Source organism: Scomber japonicus, chromosome 2 (genome assembly GCF_027409825.1).
Source record: "Scomber japonicus isolate fScoJap1 chromosome 2, fScoJap1.pri, whole genome shotgun sequence".
Classification (NCBI taxonomy): domain Eukaryota; kingdom Metazoa; phylum Chordata; class Actinopteri; order Scombriformes; family Scombridae; genus Scomber; species Scomber japonicus.
In genome coordinates, this window is record NC_070579.1 from 9,979,220 (window position 1) to 10,002,555 (window position 23,336).

General features: G+C 41.6%; 1 protein-coding gene across 2 annotated transcripts in view; it reads left to right on the plus strand.

Moving 5' to 3' along the window:
* mgat3b (beta-1,4-mannosyl-glycoprotein 4-beta-N-acetylglucosaminyltransferase b) overlaps nt 1-8,632 on the plus strand; it is a 64,957-nt gene extending 56,325 nt beyond the window's left edge. For both annotated transcript variants that reach the window (XM_053331905.1, XM_053331897.1), the window contains exons 2-5: nt 2,181-2,646; nt 4,781-5,448; nt 7,007-7,289; nt 7,450-8,632. In XM_053331905.1, coding sequence (XP_053187880.1) covers nt 2,182-2,646; nt 4,781-5,448; nt 7,007-7,289; nt 7,450-7,947 — 1,914 coding nt within the window. In that variant the 5' untranslated portion in view covers nt 2,181 and the 3' untranslated portion in view covers nt 7,948-8,632. The remainder of the gene's footprint in view (nt 1-2,180; nt 2,647-4,780; nt 5,449-7,006; nt 7,290-7,449) is intronic.
* The last annotated feature ends 14,704 nt before the right edge of the window (nt 8,633-23,336 follow it).

The window sequence follows — 23,336 nt, forward strand, 5'->3', positions numbered from 1 at the left end:
ATAAATTTGCTTTAAGTACTGTAGTGCTCACACTTACAGCTCTGACTCGTGTTAAGCTGTTAATATGAACCTCTGGTTGTCTCGTTAACACTCACATTCATGTATTCTCATGGAGGATATTCTCTCTCTCTCTCTCACTCACTCACTCACTCACTCACTCACTCACTCACTCACTCACTCACTCACTCACTCACTCACTCACTCACTCACTCACTCACTCACTCACTCACTCACTCTCTGTCTGTCTCTCTCTCTCTGTCTCTCTCTCTCTCTCTCTCTCTCTCTCTGTCTCTCTCTCTCTCTCTCTCTCTCTCTCTGTGTGTGTGTGTGTGTGTGTCTTTCTGTCTCTCTGTCAGTCTCTCTCTCTCTCTCTCTCGCTCTCTCTCCTCCCCATTCCTCTTTTCATCTCTGCTCCCTTCATGTTCATTCCTCTCGGCTCCCACTCATGCCTCATTCATTCCTCTCCTCCCTTCACTGGACCACATCTCGCCATACTTCCTCCCAACCGCCTCTACACTCATCTTTCCCTCTACGCCTTTCTCTTCATATCCAGTAGTTAAGACCCTCGGGGGGGCTGTGCTGAACAAGCTACTTCAGATTCATGCAATGCATTGCTGCGAGCTCACTGGCAGAGTTAGCTCCTTTTTCTTTTTTCCTTAGCTCAGTGTTTTTTTTTATTATTATTCCCCAGCACATTGTATGCTTAATGTGTTCAGATGTCCAACATTTTCTGAAGATGGATTAGAGTAGCAGAAATAAATCTTGCTGCGTAAGCACTGAGTGTCCCCGTTTCTTGACCTTACTGCCTGTGCCTGGCGAAAAAAGGAAATCCCACCCATGAGCCAAGACAAGCTTTCCCTTTCAGATGTCTTGAGTTCACTTTTATTTTCTATTTCAATTGTTTTTTTTTATTGTAACATAGAGGAAATGTAAGGTGAATGCACACGATTAAATGAGTCTTAGTAGCCTATTGAACACTCATTAAGGAGTACATTTGTAATTTTAAGCCAGCTATGTGAGCAGCATAGCATCTCAGTCTATCAAATGGTCAGTCCATCACTTTAGTCCAGGCTGAATTATCTCAACTACTACTCGATGAATTTTGTACCAAGGAGATGAATCCTAATGAATTTGGTGATTCCCGAACTTTTACTTCTAGCACCTCAATGAGATTTGATGGAAGTGGTTTTCAGTGAAATGCCTCGATAACTATTGCGTAGATTGTGATCCAGTCATTGGATTCAGACTGTCCTGTTCTCCTCAGGATGAATTGTAATCACTATGGTGATCCTTGAACTTCCTCTTACATCTCTCTTGTCATCCTCAAGTCAGAGTTTGTCATACTTGGTCACCGCTACCTGCAAAACAACTTGCATTTTAACTATTTTATATTCTGTTTTTATAGTTATTTACTCCACTGTTTCTTTTAATATGTGTGCATGTGAGTGAATGGAGAGATGAGTAGAGTGAAAGTGGTACAGTTTTCCTTTTTTTAATAGAGACATCAAATTTAATTGTATGTTAACATTCCCATCAGTCTCAGCTCTATATAATTTGTGTTTAGTGCTAATTAGCATATATTAGCATGCTAATATGCTAAATTAAGATGGTGAACATAGTAAACATTATACGCATTTAGCATTAAGTTTAGTTTTTTTACTTTCCATGCTTCTCTAATTATCTCTAATATTCATAAAAATGAAGTCATGTCATTTGATTAGCGTGATATTCAGCATGGATTATGTAGCCACTAGCCAGCCCATATTGTTGGAACCGATTTTTCAGTGTTTTAGATGATGATTTGTTTGAGACTTCAGCTTCTTTCCTGTAACCAGAGGAGAAAACATGAGCCTCAGTGGAGGAACAGTGAATGTATTTGACCCAATTTGCTAGCGCTTCAGGCTTTCACCTTCCTTCTGTTAGTTAGATTGTTGCTTTTACCAAATCCCAAGCATGGTGATTGATTTTTGTTTTGTTTTGTTTTTGGCTTCTTCTCTCTCTCTCTCTTTTTTTTTTAACAACCCTTGAGGACATTACTCTTAAGTTAATTGTGTTTCACCCACAGGGGTAAAGTACAGATGGGAATAAAGACATTATTTCAAAACGGAAATTGTTTTTTGATGTTATTAGTCTGATGTTCCTTCATTCCTCCCTCCCTCCCTCCCTCCGTCTCTTTCCAGGATGAAAATGCGGCGGCACAGGGTGTTCTTGCTCTGCACGGTGGGCCTGTGCGTCATCTCCTTCCTCCATTACTACAAGGCCCTACACTACGTCTCCCTGCTGCGTGAGCTCTCCGCCCCGTATCCCAACATCAAGTCCTTCATCATGGTCACCGGCTTCTTCTGGAGGGAGAAGGGGGCGTCCGCAACCCCGCTCAGCCCCGCCTCCCCTGAAGAGGCTCCTCCCTTACCTGTCCTCCGCTCGGACTCCAAAGCTAGAGGGGTGGTGGGTGCTGTGGGAGGTGGAGGTGGTGGAGGAGGAGGAGGAGGGGGCGGAGGGATGGATTTGGGGATTGAGGGTGTCATGGCTGGCGGTGCTGGAATCATCGGCAGTGCAGGGCTGGAGTTGAGGCTCAGGGAAGAGCCAGCGCCTCCTCACCCTTGGGAGAAACCGGAGGAGAACCAGCGAGGAGATGCTCGAAATGAGGTAAGATGATTAAACATTTGTTATCACCCTATATACTCAGAGTGGCCATAAAAATAGAAACACCTGTACAATGTAATACATTCCAATACAACAGCCCTGCCATTAGTGCTACCTCTCTAAAAATGTTCATATCCGTCACATCAGTGTTGACTAAATTCTATTATAATACTTAATAGTAATAATACTAGAAAAGTAGATATTGGCTCTGGTTGATTCTCTTCATTACCGCTGACTGGTGGTACACCTTCTTGTTCTTTTACCTGCAGTATTTAAAACTTCATGATCTCAAAACATGAAGAAAATGAAAAATGTTTTGTAGAACAATCGCTGTCATAATAAATCGGCTAATATTATCTTATTACATTATTTTTATTATTAATATTATTATTATTATTATTTTTAATATTATTTTTTATGTATTTTATTTTATTTATTTATTTGTATTATTTTATTATTTATTTATTTTTATTATTTTATTAATTTATATTTTTATTATTTTATTATTTATATTTTTTAAATTATTATTATTATTTTTATTATTATTATTATTATTGGGTTTCTTAAATTAATTTTTATTTATTTTAATTGTATGTTTTAATGCTCCCAATTCTCACTGTTAAATCATCTGATATTTTGTTTTTATGTAAAGCACATTGAGTTGCCCCTGTGTATGAAATGCGCCATGTAAATAAAGCTGCTTTGCCTATCATATCGATATCTGTATATACTGTCAGCCACTAACTGACAAAAACTGAAGTACAGAGTAGTGACTGTAAAACACATATCTTGGTCGCAATCGTTTACCAAAAAAAAACCTATTAAATGGAACGATGCCAGTAAGGTTTATTGAGAGTTTGGGTTTTCTAAAGAACATTAATAACGGTCATCACTGGTCACACCCTTAAAATTGAAATATGAGCCAGAGGCATTAGGAAATATCTGGATTGCATTATCATTAATTTATCATTAAGTTAACACAGCTCTGATACAGTTGCAGTAGAGTGAACAGTAAACAGTGAGACTGATATCAACCCTCGCTGTAGTTTTGATTAAATAAAATTAATAAAAGCAACAATACAGTTTCACACAGTACGCATTTTAAAGCTCCGGGAGAGAAATGTGAACAAGGAATAAAATGGTGATGTGAGATGGTGAGATCTAACCCTGACCCTAACCTTAATTTCATCCACTCCCATGAATTTGTTTAATGTCACTGAGAGGGTTTCCTAGTAACCTATTAATGGTCAACAAAGAGCTTCATTTGTCTAAACAAATTTTCACAAAGCAGCAGCAGCAGTAATCATTGGTATTTTTCCATCCTGAGCAAAGGAGGATGTAGTGTGACGTTAGATATAGAGCAAAAATATCTGCAGAGAAAAGAAGCTGACAAAACACCACCACATCTTGGATCTCTTTCAGTTGTAAGAAACTTATAAGTGTGTCTTCAGCCTTCATCTGTCTAGTCCACAAAGACACTGAGCTGTTGCTTTTTCACTGTGTACTATCATCAACTCATCTTTCAATTTGCTTGCAAGCTTTATGTGAACTTCTGTTACATTGTTATATTTTATATGAACCTTTGGAAGTCTTCAAAAAGTGCAGTGGTTGTTTTATCATGTAGGTAGTATAGTTCATTCATTCATTCAGGTGTGATGTAGATTTCAAAATTGTCTCCTTTTGTATTAACTCTCCTGTTGTCCTCGAGTCAAGGAAGGAAGGGAGGAAGAGGGAAGGAAGGAAGAAGGAAGGAAAGGAGGGGTGAAAGAAGTAAGGGAGGAAAAAGGGAGAAAAGAGGGAGGAAGGAAAGGAAATAAGGGGAAAGAAGGAAGGAAGGGAGGAAGGGAGGAAGGAAAAGAGGAAGGGAGTAAGGAAGTAATGAAGGACAGAGGAAAGAAGGAAGGGAGGAAGGTGGGGGGGGAAAGAAAGAGGGAAGGAGGGAGGGCAGAAGGAATGAAAGGAAAGGAAAGAAGGAGGGTAGGGAGGGAGGGAGGAAGGAAGGACAGAAGAAAGGAAGAAAGGGGAAGGAGGAAGGAAAGAAGGAAGGGAGGAAGATATTGCATTGTGTTAATTAATGACCATGGGATGGGCAGATATCAGGTATTTATTTACCTTCAATGTCTTCCTTCCTTTTCAGGAGAGAGCTGAACCACCTGACCACCTGAGGCCAAGGAACCCCAGCAATCCAGACCAGCCTGCTGGGCCAGACCTCCCAGAGGTCCTATTAGTGAGGAAAGAGCATCGGGTGGCCAAGGATCAATTACCAGACTCTGTAGAAGCCATGGGAGACCTCCACACTCGCACTCACCAGCTTCAACATGACAAAACACCGTACTTTGTCCGAACCAAAGCTGGAGCCCTCTGCTTCAGGCAGGGGACTGAGGTGGCGACCCCAAAGGAGTACTCTGGGAAATCAGGGGGCGCTGTGGCCAATGGAGCTGGGGAAGTTGGTCGGGCTGGGGCTGCTGGGCAACGGAAACCTCTGCAGGTCCAGCAGCAGCCGTCCACACCTCCAAAATCAAAAGCGAGGGTTAGGGGCAACGGTAAGCGGCTGGTCAAGTGCGTGTGTCGGCCGGGATGGCACGGACCTTACTGTGGGGTTCCCACAATGGTTTACCACTCCAATCTGCCCACCAAGGAGCGCCTGACGCCACGAGAGACTCCGCGGAGGGTGATCAACGCCATCAATGTCAACCACGAGTTTGATCTGCTGCACGTACGCTTTCATGAGCTCTCCCAAGCCGTCGATCTGTTCCTTGTTTGTGAATCCAACTTTACTGCCTATGGAGAGAGACGGACTCTGGGGTAAGACACCATCTTCTGGATTACCATGCGGAGATGTAAGAGCTGTGCCCTTAAGGTCAAGGTGTATTTAAGTAAAATGTGTAATCCTCAACTGAGCTGCTCTGTGGCCATCAGTAGATCGCTCTCTTGGTATTATCGTAAAATGACACGAATGCTTAGCAAACTTTAAGATTGATTTTTTTTTTTTTTTTTTTTTTTAAAGGTAAAGGTCTTTTATTGCAGTCTAGTCATGAGAGTAGCATATACTTTATAAAATCATGGTCATGTGTTATTCAGTTGAGGTCCTTCTGTACACTGGAGACTCCTAATTTATGTTCTGGCTTTATAAATATTCATCAGTGTAGAATAAAAAAAGTTCCTGAGAATCCCAAGTTGCCAAATTGTTATACTCTTCTAGTACATTGAGTTGCTGTTTACACCTTACAGTCTTGTTTGCAGCCAACCTTCACGCTTCTTGAATCATTGTACTGAATAACAATTATAGTGGAGTTCCTTTGGCAACAACATGAAATGCCTTGGGAGCAATTTTACAGCAGATTATGACAAGAGCAACATGATTGACTCGGCATGCGGCCTTGGGAGGAGAGATTGGTGTGTTCAATCATGGGATGTGACACTGCATGAAAGCGGCTTCATTCGGTGAACAATGTCTTTCGCTATGCATATCAACAGGTTAATTGAGTTGTTCTTTCCAGTGAGTTTGTTGTATCGACAGCGGATTTTCTCTGTTCAAAGGCACCATTTGTCAAACACGGACCTTTGTCACCAGGTGGTCTTTATTGTGTAATTCACATTTTGTCATGTCTCGTTTTTGACCAAAATAATACAGAATTGATGTTTATTCACACAAGAAAGTTATAGGAGTCTGCTAATTGATTTTCAGTCCATATAATAGGAACCACTTCTCCAACCAATGGTAGGAAACTGTAGGAAAAATGCATCAACCGGTCGAGGCAGATGTTCTCCCACCCTGAGTCTGGTTCTGAGGGTTCTTCCTGTTAAAAGGGAGTTTTTTCTTGCCACTGTTGCTCATGTGGGAATGTTGAGTCTCTTTAAAGTTAAAACCTGAAGAGTTCGGTTTAGAACCTGCTCTATGTGTAAAGTGCCTTGAGATAACTTTTGTTGTGATTTGGCGCTATACAAATAAAGATTGATTGATTGATTGATCTAAAAAGACCCAACAGCAGTGTTTCGAAATGGTTAGCGTCAAGGTAAGGTTAGGGTTAGGGTAAAGCAAAAACCTTATAACCCTATCCTGCCTGAGGTTTCTTCCTGTTAAAAGGGAGTTTTTTCTTGCCACTGTCGCCAAGTGCTTGCTCATGTGGGAATGTTGGGTCTCTTTAAAATTAAAACCTGAAGAGTTCGGTGTTATACAAATAAAGATTGATTGATTGATCTAAAAATCTAAGACACAACAGCAGTGTTTCGAAATGGTTAGCTTCAAGGTAAGGTTAGGGTTAGGGTAAAGCAAAAACCTTACAACAATCCTAAAATCTCATTGCATCTTTAAAAAAAATCAACAAAATAACATTTCTAATATCTGCAATCCCCTCCTCAGTTTCCTGCAGCTCCTCCTTAATGGTACTTATGACTACATACGTCACAAGATCCTGTACGTGTTCCTGGACCACTTCCCAGACGGCGGTCGGCAGGATGGTTGGATCGCAGATGACTACCTGCGTACCTTCCTGACACGCAACGGCATGTCCAGAGTGATAGGCATCAGGTCAGATGATGTCTTCGTCATCAACGATGCTGATGAAATCCCAGCACGTGAAGGCCTCCTTTTCCTCAAGTTGTTTGATGGCTGGACAGAGCCTTTCGCCATCCACATGCGCAAGGTAGAAGCGTTAAGTTGCTAAGTTGTGTTTATTTGGTCAAACTGCAGATAGGTGTATGATGCATGAAGTTGATCTCCTGTTGAATCACTTGTCTACCAATCTATTAGGATTTCTGTGGTGTTCATAATTAAGTTTTTTTCTGTTATCTCTTCACATCCAGTCACTGTATGGATTTTTCTGGAAGCAGTTTGGCTCTCTCGAGGTTGTATCAGGCTGCACAGTGGGGATGCTCCGCGATGTCTACGATGGCGACGGTATCAAACTGCGCCGTCGTGAATACTACACCATGCCGGGTTTCCGCAAGTACGAAAACGACACGGGTCACATCCTGGTGCAGTGGTCGTTGGGAAGCCCCTTCCATTTCGCTGGCTGGCATTGCTCCTGGTGCTTCTCGCCAGAGGGAATCTACTTAAAACTGGTGTCAGCGCAGAACGGAGACTTCCCACGCTGGGGCGACTACGAGGAGAAGCGAGACCTCAACTACATCCGTGATCTGATCCGGACGGGGGGCTGGTTTGATGGCTCCTTGCAGGAATATCCCCCTGTGGACCCCAAAGAGCACATGTACGCCCCCAAGTACATGCTGGAGAACTTCAACAGGTACCACTACCTCCTGGAGAACCCTTACAGCAAAATGCCCAGACTAAGTGATGGCTAGGAGTACAGTGGGGAATAAATATGTGAACTAACTAGCAGGCCCTAAACGAGGCCTCAGCAGAGTTTTTGGGGGGGCAGAATGGTACTGACGAACTACATCTCTCATTGGAGCGATACTAAATAGTATCTCCGCCAAGCAGCACTGATGTTGCAGGGATTTAAAATCTCTTAAAAATAATTATTTTGGGGTTCAAAAGGGAACACTGAATCACATCCACCATGGATTTACGGAGAGAGTGTTGAGAGGACACAACCACTGGATAACAGAGTCATTGATTTCCTCATTCCTCCCTTTTTGGGGGAGGTGCCAAGCTATCTCTCTATTCGTCAGCCCGCTCCTGTCCTTCCTTTCTTCACCCAAACTGATTTGACATGCCATCTGAGAGAGAGAGAGGGCGGCTGCTTCGAAGCAAAGCAAGGGATATTTCGCAGGCGTGTGTGAAACCTGTCGGGAAGAGAAAACTTGGGAATTGAAGGATTGTTTTATTTGTTTGTTTGTTTTTTGTTTCTGTCTGTGATCACTAAAGTTTACGAACCGGCTGATGTTCATGATCCACCCCCTCCACCTTCAAATGTCTTCCTGTCATATTTGGTGACCTCTTTCCAGAAATGCAGACACAACAAACATTCAGATATTGTGCTTTTCATTTGGGTCTCAGTAGAAAATGATAAATACTATTTAAATCCTGCTGAAGTACCCAGTACCAAATTAAAAGGAACGACTTGATGGAGATGTTTCAGCTCATTCATGTACTCACACTCACCCCATTTGCACCTTAGACCTTTTATGTGTTTGTGTGTTTGTATGTGTGTGTATGTGTATGTGTGTGTGTGGCCTGTCTCTGCAGCGTATTGAAGTGAGGTGTTGGGCCGTGAAAGGGGGACAAGATCAGCGAGAAAAAACAGAAGGCCAGAAAGAAACATCAGGGGGGGTAAGGGGAACACAAGGGAAGGAATGTGAGGAGAGACGGCAAAATGGGGAAAACAGTGCGAGTGAGACAGAAGGCAGGAAAGAAAGGAGGATAATGAGGAAGGAAGAGAGCGGTGATGAAAAGGAGAGAAAAGGAGGCTCTCTCTCGATGCTTCCTTTCCCACAGCGTCTTCTGACACACAAGAGTTGCAGGGATGAGTGTGCAGAAAGTGTGTGTGTGTCTGTGTGTGTGTGTGTGTGTGTGTGAAGGTTTGTGTCCCCCAGAGCTTACAGACAGGTCTGAATAAATCATGTCCTGTCGATGGCGTCAGAGACAGATGAAACTCACCATTATTGTTCGTCCGATGAGAACAATGGAGATCAGTTGGGGAAAGATCGCCCATCAGTTGTCTCTCCCTCTATCCAGCAACTGAGATGACTTTGTTTCCTTGGAAACAAAACTATGTGAAAGAGGAGACGGGATGGGTGTTGTTAAGATGAGTGGGTGGGTTCATATCAGGCGAGAAGCTGCAGCGTTCAGACAAGGTCAGTGCTGACTTTAAGGTCCCCCCGGTTAAATATTCCTCTTTCTTCTCAGCTGTCAATCGCCCACTCCTTGAAAAATCTCTCTTCCAAGCATTTCTGTCTTTCTCCTTTTATGCTCCAAGTGTCTTTTTCTGTCTTTGGTGCTTGTTCCCTCTTAATCCTCATTAACAAAGCATACTTCTTTTTCCCTCTCCTCAATACAATTATTATTCTCTCTTTCTCTATTTCTCTCTCTGTCAAATATTCTGAAGTGACTCCAACTCTTCACCCACATGCACACTCCATATTCCTCTTAATCCTCACAAATATGCCCCATTTCAATAATACGGGTGTATTTATCTTCTCTGTGCCTCATTTCTCTCCCCATGTCTCTATAGGACAGGGTAGCCGTTACCATGGCGATGCCTTCCCTGTGCCCACAGATCACTGTCATCTTAACATTTAGACATGAGCGCTCATGTCTTATGTCTTTTGCCTTTTGCCCCCCCTCCCGAACAGTATTTGGCTGAAGTTTGGTGAAGTTGTGGAAGATTTGGTGGACATACTTTTCCCTGCAGGTGAGCATGATGTGGGCTGAGGCTAGCGGAGTGCTCGCATTCTTGTCAGGGGCAATGAAATACCACCAATACAATGCTAGAGTGCTGTTAAGGAAGCTAAACATGCACCAGACAAGTACTGATCAGAAAAGGCCTTGGTGTTTCTTTTAAATCGTAGATTGAGTGCATCAAGCATCTGCTTCTTTAACGCCTGTCTGGGCTTTACAGATACCTCAGCTTCAGCCTAGACGCTGTTTCTTGGCGAGCAGCTCCTCACAAAGAATAATAATACGTTTTGGGAGAGACACTCGATCAGTTATTGAGGGGAAAGGATGTGACTGAGAATATTTTAAAACCTGAAGGCAAAAGTTCCATATTGTAGCTTGAGTCATCATCTCAAAACAGAAAGCCTTGTTTTCCGGCTCAGCTTCGCCTCTTCGCTACTTTTTCATATTTCAGATTCAACTGTCCTGAGAAGGACTTTTGAGCCCTGACCTCCTCTGTTATCATTTCATCCCTTTGTACAGTATTATTAGCTGCAGTAAAACCCTAAGGCATAGACTGAAATCTCAAAATGCTCTGGGATTTGGCAAAACTAGTCAAACACTTCTGTCCCAAAGTCCGCCCCCATGCATGCAGGCTTTTCATGGCTGTGAGTTCTTGGTGGGAAAAGCAGATCAGCCGTTGACAGTTGTGTCGGCTCTGTGCTGCTGCCTCCATGGCAGCGTGGTCTGTGGTGGCAGCTGTTCGGGGTTTGGTGTTGGTGTTGAGAGCCAAACCTCCCATACAATCCTAGAGGAGCTGAGAGAAACAAGCTTTAAATAGAATTTGACATTAGGCGACACAAAAAACAACAACAATGCTATAGCTTTTTTATTGCTAGCTTAGATTATTCTCCTTTATCAAAGCAAGGAAATGCTCTCAGTTTCCTTATTTTGATAGTGATTGTTGCACAGAATTGAAGCAGATGATAGATTTGAAAGGGAAGTAAGCAACTTGAATGCTGAAAATTTAATAGAGCGGACCTTGAAGCTTTTTGAAATGTTAAATCATGAACTGAGGCAGTAAACCAACACTAAACAAACAAGTATACCTGCTTCCCTCTGAATTCAGGGCCTCAAACCACAACCACTATCACTTTGCCTGAGTCCGTCCTCTATAGTACACGCTGCTGTATGCAAAAAAAAAGAAGAAGTTTGCCGAATGGCTTCACAACATCTGAGAAATGTGATCACAGGGGTGTCTGCTCAATCCTGTTGAGGGTTAGTCTGTGTCTTTGTCTTTAAGCTCTGCCAAAAGGCATCTAACCAGCGCTGACTCCCAACTCTGAGCGTGCTGCAATGAGGCTACACATCTGGTGAACTGTGTGTGCACTTGTTTGCATATCTGTAAGTATGCTGTGCACTTGAATACCATGTGTGTGTGTCTGTGTGTGCGTGTGTGTGTATGACAGCTCGACTCCTGCCAGATAAGGCTGTCTGGCCCTGCTAAAAGCGTAGCCAGAGTTACTTCACTGAGCCTGTTGCCCTGTTATCGCCATGGCAACGATCCTCTTGATGAATTCCTGAGATCCCTAACAGCCCGAGGTCATCGACAAGATAGCCAACCAGTAGGATAGGAGGTGAGGGAGGATTGGTTAAGAAATCCCCAAAGTACTATCCACTTAATTCAACAATACACACTTAACAAAAATGCAAAAGCTGTCATTGCTCCGTCGCTTTCAGGAAATGTCACAGCACTACAGAGCTAACAATGGTAACACGTACGTGCTGTGTACACCGTCAACCGGCACGCACACCTCTTTTTTTGTTTTCCCTTTCCGATTTGTTTGTGTTTTTTCATTGATTGATGACTGATTCATCGCAGCAAGGAGACAATTTGCATGAGGAACAGGAAAAGGTAGACAGTGTAAACATTTTTATTTTTATCATAAGCCAGGAATAAAACATGAATGTGATTTTTGTTTTTTTTTAACCAAGCAAAGAGAGAGAGAGAAAGTGAGAGAGAGAGTACCATTACAAACAAAGCCTATGTTTGATGAATGGAGACTCAAATCCAAAAAAAGAGACATTTCTGAAATAATCCTTCCGCTGCCATTTCCAGTGACAGTCTTATTGGATAAAGCATGATTATGACACAGGGAGAGGAGGGGAGGTAATAAGCTTGACCGAACAGCTTTGATTTTTCACTTTGATGCGAGAAAAGTCACCACGGCGATGAAATGAAAAGCGTCCAAATGAAGAAGAGAGAGAAGCCCCATCATCCCTGTAAAAAGGAAATCTATAAACTAATGACAGTTAAAGTGGAAATGAGGTTGTGATGTTAAAAAGATTTGAGCTGTGTTTGTGCCGCCTGGCTGGACTCGTAATGGCTTTAAAGTGTTATCCAAATTGGGAACAGGGTGGGGTCGTGCATCTTGCTCAAGGACACTTCAGCGGATTGCGGCCCCTGTTGCAAGCGTTTAAACAAAAACCCTGTGACATTTACGTCAGTGGAAATCCTGTCTTAATGGAACTCTGGCTTGACGCCTGGGGCCCATTTTTGTCATGATCAATCATGACAATCATAAAATCAACAAAATGATAACATATGGGATAGGAAAGAGCTGCAGCCAGTAACCACAATACAGCCTGACCTTGAGGATGTTATAATTTATTTACTGCATTTTCAGCATTCTCACAGCAAAGTCAAACATTAAGCAAATATACGAGCTTTGACTTTTTAGTTTGATCAAGTTGTCTCGCGGCTCTCTGCCAACAATTAATCTGCAACCAAACATGGCTGCTTGCTTCAGGTGATTGGAACAGAAGGAATAAATTAAGTGTAAACGAGACGCAGCGATACAGCTGCAGATGGGAGTTTGGATTTGTGTTGCTAGGAAACAGCTCTGCACCATCTTTATTTCCTCACAGTTATTGATATTAGGTTAAAAAAAAAAAATTGGGACCCATTTGAAAGGTGTGAAGTGAGGATGCAAGCTTTAAAAGAGCACTCTATAAAGTTTGGGGGGAATTTAAAGAGTAAAGAGAGAAATACTGAATCCTACATTTCCCATAATGCAAATCTGTAGCATCTTTTCATGAGACCCTGACAAAATAATTCACATCTTACAAAGTCCATGTCCACCGCTTCATGATTCAGCCTTTCTATTTAAATTGAAAGTCTCCAACCCTAATGGCATCTCCATGACATCATCAGGGTTATTTTCTCAGACTTGACTCCCTCTCCCTCCCTCTCCCTCCCTCTCCCACTGGATTATTACCCCGCCCCTTTCTGCAATGTGTATGTCCACTCCCGCCTGCACCCGCAAAATACTTTCTGATCATTCACACCCGCTCAGCACAGTACCATTGATTTTGTGTCTTCTCCCATCCCGAACTCGTTATTTTACTAATTAATGAAGAGATGCAGACCTGTCAGTAACACAACGTAGCAAAATGAAGTTCTAGTGCAATAATTACAGTTATTCTAGTGCAATAAGGACACCTATTCCATATTTATTTATTACTTTGTCGACACATTTTTTGATATTTGCAGGAAAAAGGGATTTAAATTTGAAGAGGAGGTTACTTTGACCGGGGAGAAAAAAGAGCAGGTCAGATCAACCCAGAGGTGCCAAATCTGTACCCATTGTAGATCAATCAACAGAGTCCATTTACTTTGTCAAAATGTCAGACTGGCTTTGCTTTGCTTTTTGTACTGTGGTGACCTGCTTTGCTCTTCAAAAAAAGAAAACTTCACTCATTTGACTCCATCCTTCTGGTTAGTGCTATAGCTAAATCTCAGGACCCATGAGATTGAACCCCAATGCATTCCTCTAAAGGCTGAATTGAACTAACCATGACTAGTAAACAAGTTATTTATGTGTTCAATTGATGGAGTGCCCCTTTTATGTATCCTAAGAAATCTTTGAAGATACAGAGAATCATCACAAAACTTCACAAACATCAGTTTAAAATAATCAGCCTTTAAATATCCCAAATATCCAGCCCCCTTTTTTTCACTATAACCACCAACACATGTTTTCAGTGTACAACACGTGTGTGTATCCCATACAGATGTGTATCCGCAGGCCTGTGTTGCCCCACCCCCACCACCACCACCACCATCGACCCCCTCCCCCCCAACCCCCCTCCCCCCATCTGTTGTTGTGCTTGCAGAGCGGCTGACTGACTGGCTGCTTGTCTACAGGGCTTACATGCCTTCACGGCTCTGGACCCCCGCCAGCTCTGTGGCTTCCACCGATTGATCTTTTCCAAGAAACATTAGCGGCAGGCAGGCCGGAAATCAAGGAAGGAGGGTGTGGGGGTGCAGAGAGAATAGAGGGTCATTTTACTGGGGTCCTTTTTTTGTCTTTGTTGTTGTTTCTTTTTCTTTCTGTCTGAAGGGTTTCAGTGCAGGTCTGGAAAGTGTAGAAAAAAAGACTAAACTCTTCAAATTACCAAATTCTTTATGAAAAAGTGCTAATGTACTGTGCTGGTACATAAAAGCCGACTTTTTTCCATGCTTTCAACCCATCATCCCAAATAGCCTGATGTTTATAGCTCTGAAGAACAGTCCTCATTAATGTAACATCGCTACTACTTCTGTAAATCATGCTGAGAGCCGAACAACTTCACATTAAATAAAGAAATTAAGTTCTGGGGAAAAAAAATGGGATTTTTGAAATAGAAACCAGCACACGCATCCCATCAGGCCCGTACAAACAGAATGCTGCTGGTGCTTGTTGGCAATACAAATATTGTTATTCTCTTCATGTAAGCAACAGAAAGCATTTCGAATTCCCCGAGCTGAGCGATCACATTAACTCTGACAGCTGCAGCGATGTGTCACCACTGATTGGAAAACACTCGGTCCAACTAAACACAAGCATCGCCCCACAAGTCCAAGTTTTCAACCTACTTTTTGGTGCTCAGTTGGATTTGTTCATATTAGACCAATTTCTGATACCTATAAATATGATTAAAGGGTCGGTACACCCAGATTACAAAAATAGAAACATATTCTTTCACCTCCTTAAGGTGCAGTAACCAGCCAGGCGGATAGTTTTGGTTTTATTCGCCCTGTTTTTGCAATATCCAAATCTGAAAATGTCTGTCTGAAGCAAATATAATTTTATTTATGGTTTTTACAGCTTTAAAAAATGACATTAAGTATCTTTACAGCTCTCGTTGGAACTACTTTCTACCGATGAAATAGTCTCCTTGAAAGCTGTTGACTGGGTGTTCTGTTAATTATGCGTAGTAACACAGTAAAGCTGTTCAAGTTTGTCATACAAGTTTCACTCTGTAATGTCTTTGAGCACCGCAAACAAAATTCCTTTTTGTTACTTTTGGAGTGGAGGTAGAAATCAGAGAGGGCAAATAAAACCACAACTATCTGCATAGATAGATACAAATCACTAGAGCTAAATGAAAGTGTTATTTTCAGCTTTTAACACGACTTAGAAATACCTCAAGTGCTCAGACAGAAATGGAAATTTTAACCCCAACAATTCTTTGATAACCGGGTTCGAGAGTTCAAAACAGGTGCTAAACAGACTTTGTGGTGAGATTATTTTCTCAGCTGATGTTTCCACTGTCGAGAAAAAAACGTAGAACCTCAGAAAAGTTTTATTTTACTTGGCTAAATATACGATTTAAAGCATTAAAAAGTGTCGGTAATTTAACAGCAAGCCTCCAAAATATTGTATTTTCTGGCTGAGAGCTAAAGCCCTCTTATTGTTTATGGCTCTTTTTAATGAGTAAATCAATTGGGTGAGGTCCAGTTCTGTTCAGAAATGCAGCCAACTCTTGTATTATTTGCCCTATCACACATTGAAGTGTGCTTCAGTTCAAGAAAAAAAGAAAAGAAAAAAAGGCATTGAATTAAGCAGTCGTTTAGAAAGAACAGTGTTGAATATGAAATAGTGGAAAATGTATAATGATGAGCAGGAAACTCCTCCTCCTTTATTTCACATTGGGTGTGATGAATGTGTCTGGTATGCATAACAGCTAAACAGGAGAGGTGTACACGAGCATATGTTTGTAAGTCAGGGCTCATAACACGTCTGAATGTGTTCCAGGGCAGATTGTTGGCTGTTGCGGTGGAGGGTGGGGGGGATGTGGGGGTGGAGGGGTGGGGGGTGTGGGTCGAGTCTGGTGTTGGGAGTCCATATGTTGTGACACTGCAGATCAAAAAAGATGAAAGTCAGAGTGGCGCTGCAGAGACAGATGGACGCAGTGACACATACGTACACTAAAAGTCGGGCTGACACTTGGCTGCAGATCAAATACCGTCAGAAACTCGAGGGAAGGGATGAGCGGTGCATGGGTCTCTATTCTTTATGTGTGTGAGGGGCGAGACTGTAAGGCCAAAAATATCTGGACACCCCCCCTTTCCAACCCACTTTTGTGTTGTTTTGGTCTGGGGTTGTTTTTTGGGGACATATCAAAGCCTTCCCTTTTTAAAGCTACTTGTGGTATTTCTAAAAATTCTTGTTGACATGTTTTGTGTTCCTCGAGCGTGAGCCACTTCATCTGAGATTTTAACTTGTTTAAAAGGCGACTTTGACGAAGCTGATGGCTGAGTATCAAACATGAAGTAATATTATTACTTTTACAATGAGGAATGTGTTTTCAATATTTAAAATGCAACTTCAGCATCTTTTTTAAAGTTAAAAAACATCTTCAGGTACTTTTTTTTAAACTTTTTTTTTTTTTTTTTTGAAGTTCATCTGCTTTATCAGGACTGTTGCGACTGTGGTTTGAGCATATTTAATAAGACACAGTAACTAAACAATCCACCCGGCTGTAATTAGATCCTGATAAAACCCTGGTTGGTGCACAGATGTATATGACATCACCTTTTTTTGTAACTGAGAGGAGCACAGGGGAGAAAAAAAATAGAAATCTCAAATGTGAAATAACTAAAACTATTCAAACTCTGACTGGAAATAATGTGTTCATGTAGCATCGCTCAGAGCAAGAAGCTGATTTGGAAAAAAAAGGGGCGAGATATTGTGTGGACTGATCCTAATTTTGTGTTAACAGGCGCTTTCCTGTTTCAACGAGACAATGCCCTCCTAGACCAATAAAGACTTTCCCGGCTTTTGGTATGGAAGAACTGAAATGACCTCGACCCCATCCGACACCTTTGGGAATGCTGATTGCGAGCCAGGTTTTATCGCCCCCCAACATCAGCTAACATCGGCTAATGGGAGTAAATCCCTGCAGCTAGCTTCCAAAATATTATAGTATGAAGCTTTCCCAGAAGGAGCGGAGGCTGTACTGTAATAGCATCATATCAATGCCCACGGTTAGAATGACATCTGCAGCAATCACACACACAGGTCTTTTGTTCAGGTGTGTGTCTTCCTTTGTGTGTGTGTGTGTGTGTGTGTGTGTGTGTGTGTGTGTGTGTGTGTGGGTGACTTTTGCAATTTGAGCCTACCTGCAATTCTCAGAAAGTCACTCTCCCATAGTGGCCTGGCCTGAAGTGAGACAGAAAGGGAGTGGGGAAGGAGGGAGGGAGGGTTGGGAGAAGGTGACGGCAAATGAAGGGGGAAGGAAGAGGTGAGGGGAAGGAGGGGTGAGGTTTGAGAGCGAGCCTCCGGAGGGGTTTGAATTCCCCGCAATCAGAAACAGACGGAAAGAGGGAGTGACAGATCCTTTACAATCACAGACTTTCCACATTTTTAAGAGTCGCTAATTCTTTTCTTTTTGTTTTGGTTTTGTTTTTGCACTTTTGTGTGAAGTTAATCGATGTGTCTTTTCCTTTTCTTGGGGTATTGTTTTCATATTGTTTTTGGTGGAAGTCCTGGGAAACAGACAGAGAGAGGGAGAGAGAGAGGGGCGAAGTGTGTCTCCGGCCCTCTGTTTTTCTATTTAACATTGTTTTTGTACTTTTTTTTTGTAACTTCATCCACTTGGCAGCTTGATATTTAATGTCTTTTTAAGGCGGTGTGTGTGTCTGCCTGTGTGTGTGCGTGTGTGTGTGCGTATGTGTGTGTAAGCTCATAAGCACTGTCTCAGCCTACTGCTAGAATAGACTTCTACTCCACCTCACAGATCTTTTACCTCTGCCGCTAAAAGGGGGCGTCATATACTGTGGCGGCCATCTTTGTTTGCTTTCTGTGACTTTTTTTTTTTTTTGTCGCCAGTTGTTTTAGGTGACATCATGTTTTCTATGTGACCTTAACAGCATCACATGACCACTTGATTTATAAGTTTTTGTTTTTTTATGTTTTTTATTTGATGGTTTTATTCAAAATTGTTCTTTTCATTCACACACGGCAGCATATATACAGATAACTGCAGCACACATAGACTCAAGGATACATGTACACACACACACACACACACACACACACACACACACACACACACACAGTGCAGCCTCTGTGTTTTTTTACTGCGCTCTGATTGTGGCCGTGTCCACTGCTGGTCAAACAGTCAGACTACTGTAGCTGCTCTGTTTGTGCCCTCGCTGTTATGTGATCGCTATGAAGGCTCGCCATTGTGTGACCAAAAAACATTTTTGTCATCGCTCAGCCACTCAGAACCAGTTTGGGCCAGAGTCCCGACCCAAAAAAAAAAAAAACCCAGGATACAGGGGGGGAGGAAAAAAAAAAAAAACTGCCATTTTTTTTTTGCCCTCAGCTTTTGTTCAATGTTGTGTGTCTGTCACACGGCGATGTGGTGCTGGTTTGATGCTTTCTCTGTACTACTTCTTTTTCTTCTTTTATCACTGATGTCCTCTGTGTGTTTTTCCCCTTCCAAATAGACAACGATGTCAACAAAAAACAAAAGAAAAAAAAGGAAAAAAACAAAATCAAAGAGATGATCACTTTTGGAAAAAAGCTTTTTATTTGAGTTGCATGCTGAAAAGCAGAGAATACTTCTGCCTTTAAATATATGAATTGCACCTTATTGGAGGGATGTGGTTTTGTTTAGTTTTTTTTAATTCATACACAAATATATATATATGTATATCTATATTTATATATATTTGTGTACTTTTTAATTTTGATAAAAGATATAACTGTTAGTGTATCAGGCAATGCATCTTAAACCGGGTTTTATGATTTATTTTTTTAATACTTATTAATGCAAGGTTTCATTGTAATTGATGCATTCACTGGTGTTTGTTTTGGGGAAGCTTCATTAAGCAGCATCAGGAAATATGTTAGAGTCTGGTGAGCGTGCCAAAAGAAGTCCAACAGATGGACTGTGGTGGTAATAAAACATCTTTATGTCATAAAACTAGACTAGTGAGGTAACACACACCTCAGAAATATGGTTTAAATTGAGTCATAAAATACAAATGTGATTCAAAATGAGATGTGTGTCACCTTAAAACATAACATTGTGTTAAATGCTAAATGGACTCCATGGTAAAAATATGTAACAAACATCCTGGGAGAGATCTGAAAACTGAGCTTTTATCTTGTATGAGCAGGTTTTTCCTGTGTTGGTACAGAGACAGAATGATTATGTGATAAAGACAATTGTGAGTGCCTGGCTAGCTGCTGCTGCTTAGTGAAGCCTTGTCCACACACACACACACACACACACACACACACACACACACACTGGCCTGTACTTACACAGTGACCACTAGGAGGCATCCTGCTTGTCCTCTCACATATCACACACATACATAAACACTTCCTTCGCCTTCCGTCCATCTTGTCCTTGAAAATGAGGACAAATGACTAACTGAAAAAAGACACCACGTTGCTTTGACACACACACACACACACACACACACGCACGCACACACACATCAACAATACGGTCTTGGCAGATGACTGGCAGTATGCATGGTGCTGCCACCCGGTCTCATGTCTCCGGGGCAAAGTGCTGTCTGCAGCCAATTAACCAACAGGGCCGGTTGCCAGGTCCATATCCATCTAATCCCCTCCACCCTCCTGCTGGGTTGCCAAATTTACCCCTCCACTTTTTACCCCTCTGTCTTTATTGTGTTAAAATAAAAAGAGGTTTACAGCATGAGAGGGATAATGAAAATAGGTTAGATGACTCAGTTTGGGTGTTTTTTGGAGTTTTTTTTTATTGGATGCAATCCTGGTGAAAGTGAGCGGGTTTGCTTTGTCTCTACTTTTATAGTTGACCTACATGAAACTGGAGAGATTACCGAAAAACTGGCCTGCAATTCTGGTTCATCTTTGTCTACCAATGAAAAAAGAAAAAATTAACATACACAAACACTCCTACCTGAGCAGCTTACGGCCACGTCCCTGTGTAAAAACTCCAAAATGGGCTTAAAAAAATCTATCAGGAAGAGGACGAAGCAAGGAAATGACTTTTTATTTTTCTCATTTTGACACAGTGAGCATCCCCCTATTCCATATTGTGACATTGTGCATCAACACAACCTGTATGCTCTGCCTCCCTCTGTCCCCATGCACTGATAATGATTGTATATGGTCGCATAGTTTTATTTTTTATATCATTGTTGGGGGCTTCTTTTTTTGTTTCTGGGATTGTTTTATTAATTTGTATAGTTATTATGAAATGTTTTGATGGGTCTGTCACTCTGTAATCGGTATGCAGGAGAGAGTGTGTATGTACTGTAGCTTACTGAATGTGTGTGTGTGTGTGTGTGTGTGTGTGAGAGAAAGCGAGATTGAGTGTGTTGTTCTGTGGCTCGGTGTTCAGCTCCCAATGCGCATCAGCCCTTTGCCTGTGTTCATCATTGTGCCAGTGTGTTCAGGTGTTCCCTTGCCTCTACATCCGTTCATCCAAAATGGAAGAGGAAGAGAGAAGGAGGAAGAGGAGGAAGACAAGGAGGAGGAGGCAGAGCGCCTTTTCCCTCAGGGGGGGGAAAAAAAAAACCACAATGAGAAAAGATACTTTTGAAAAAAGGATATTTTTCTCCTCTGCGGGGTCTCAAAGAAGAGTGTAAATTTCTAAGTTAATTGAAAATGATGAATAAAAAAGCTCATTTGTTCTCTATATGAATGGCTGTATGTTAACCATGAACAAAAAGTAATGAGTTCTATGACAAAGACATATAATAAATTAATTTTAAAATTTTAACAACGCTATCTGTCTTTTTTTTTCTCACTTGGAGGCATCTGCTAAGGTGTGGATGCTTATGTGTGTGTGTGTGTGTGTGTGTGTGTGTGTGTGTGTGCAGATGTCTGCAGTTTTGCTAGATTGCTGTGATTTGCATCATCCATCTCTCATCTCACTAGAGGGCAGCACTGCAGCACACATTATTACAGCTCATTAAGTTGCACCACTGTACACACTTCACATTGCTTTGGATTCATTTTCACTGCAGAGTTTTAATATTCAAAGTATTTTGTTGCACTAAATTATAAATTCTGTACTTTAAATACAATAAAACACAACAACACAACTCTGAATGACTAGGAGCTGATCACACATTCAACATTGGTGAATAATCTTGTTATTGTGACCGGATAATCATTCCCAGATTCAACTATTAGATGTGTACAAAAAAATGAAGTTCGGCCCCTATTGTCCCCCCCCCCCCCCCCCCCCCCCCCTCAGTGTACGTACTTTACTCTATCATGTGTAACTTCCTCACAAGCTACAATAAAACTTATGGCCCACAGAGTGTCAGTTAGTTACAAAAATTAAGAATATGCACCATTTGAGTAAAATACTGTATAAATAATAAAAAGGTCTTTAAACTAGATTTTGACACAGTTCCCCTCCACAAGTGAGGATCTCAACTTAACACAAAAGTTTGACATTTTTGGAAATACACTTAGACTCTTTGTTTCACTTCACCATGCATTGTATTAATCTTCTCTAACCATTTGACCGGGATAGAAATACAACTTCTAATCATTCCCAGATTCAACTATTAGATGTGTAGTATGATGAAGTTCGGCCCCTATTGTCCCTTCCATCCCGACCCCCCCCCCCCCCCCCCCCCCCGCCCCCCCCTTTAATGTACGTACTTTACTCTATCATGTGTAAAACTTATGGCCCACAGTATGTCAGTTAGTTACAAAAATTAACAATATGCACCATTTGAGCAAAATATAAATTATAATAACGAGGTCTTAAAACTACATTTTGACGCAGTGCCCCTCCACACTGCCAAAACTAACATCTAACATCTAACTAAGATTAAATATGTTAAATAAAGGCAAAATATGCTTGTTCTTTGTCTGCTAAGATATTTCTTATTAACAGGCCGTTTCACTTGTTTTAATTATCTTAATATCTTAATAAGGTATTATAACTTGTTCTAGCTTATAATGAGAATTACCATAACTCTCTAGGTGTTATATTAACACTCACAACTGCTCTGTCAAAGTCAGAATCTCTTATTTCAAGCATCTTATCATTTTAATCTCTTAACATATTAATAGTAATTAATAGACTAGATAAACACTAGTTTTAAGACATTGTGGGGTTTCTGAGGCTAGATATATAGTCACATGTTCCTGTTCTGTTGGCAGATAATTTAGCTTATTTCGAGTAATATATTCCTCATTACTTTATTTTCTTGTTTTTGCAGTGCACAAGATAGATTCTCAATTTTAAGTAATAATTCAGTACAGAAACTCAACTTAACACAATAGTTTGACATTTTTGGAAATACACTTAGACTCTTTGTTTCACTTCACAGTTGTATTTATCTTCTCTAACTCTCCACAGCAAAGCAAACAATCACATTTCACAATAAGTCAAACATTTCCTTGAAGTGATGCAAATTTCCTTACGAGTCTGCAGTTGATCAAATTAATTGAACCGAGGCTTGTTTGGGGGTCTTGGACACTTGTTTCCCATCCCCAAATGTAAATGTAGCCATGCTTTTAATCACTGAGTCAGCCGAGGTGACTTTAAAACTCTTCTCAAGTACGAGACCTTTCAGAACATTTCAAACCCTCCCTCCTTTCTTCCTTCTTCCTCCCTTCCTTCTTCCTCCCTTCTTTCTTTCCTCTGTCCTTTCCTTCTTTCCTTCCTCCCTTCATCTGTCTTTCTTTCCTTCTTTCCTTCCTCCCTTCCTTATTTCCTTTCTCCCTCCCTCCCTCCTTCCTTCCTTCTCTCCTTCCTCCCTTCCTCCTTTCCTACCTTCTTCCTCCCTTCCTTCCTTCCCTCCTTTCCTTCCTTCTCCCTCCCTTCCTTCCTTCCCTCCTTCCTTCTTCCCTCCTTTCCTTCCTTTCTTCCCCCCTTCCTTCCTCCCTCCTTTCCTTCCTTCTTCCTCCCTTCCTTCTTTCCTCTGTCCTTCCTTCCTTCCTCCCTCCTTTCCTTCCTTCTTCCTCCCTACCTTCTTTCCTCTGTCTTTCCTTCCTTCCTTCCTTCCTTCCTTCCTCCCTCCTTTCCTTCCTTCTTCCTCCCTTCCTTCTTTCCTCTGTCTTTCTTTCCTTCCTTCCTTCCTCCCTTCCTAGAGTAGTCTTGTGGAACTCACTTA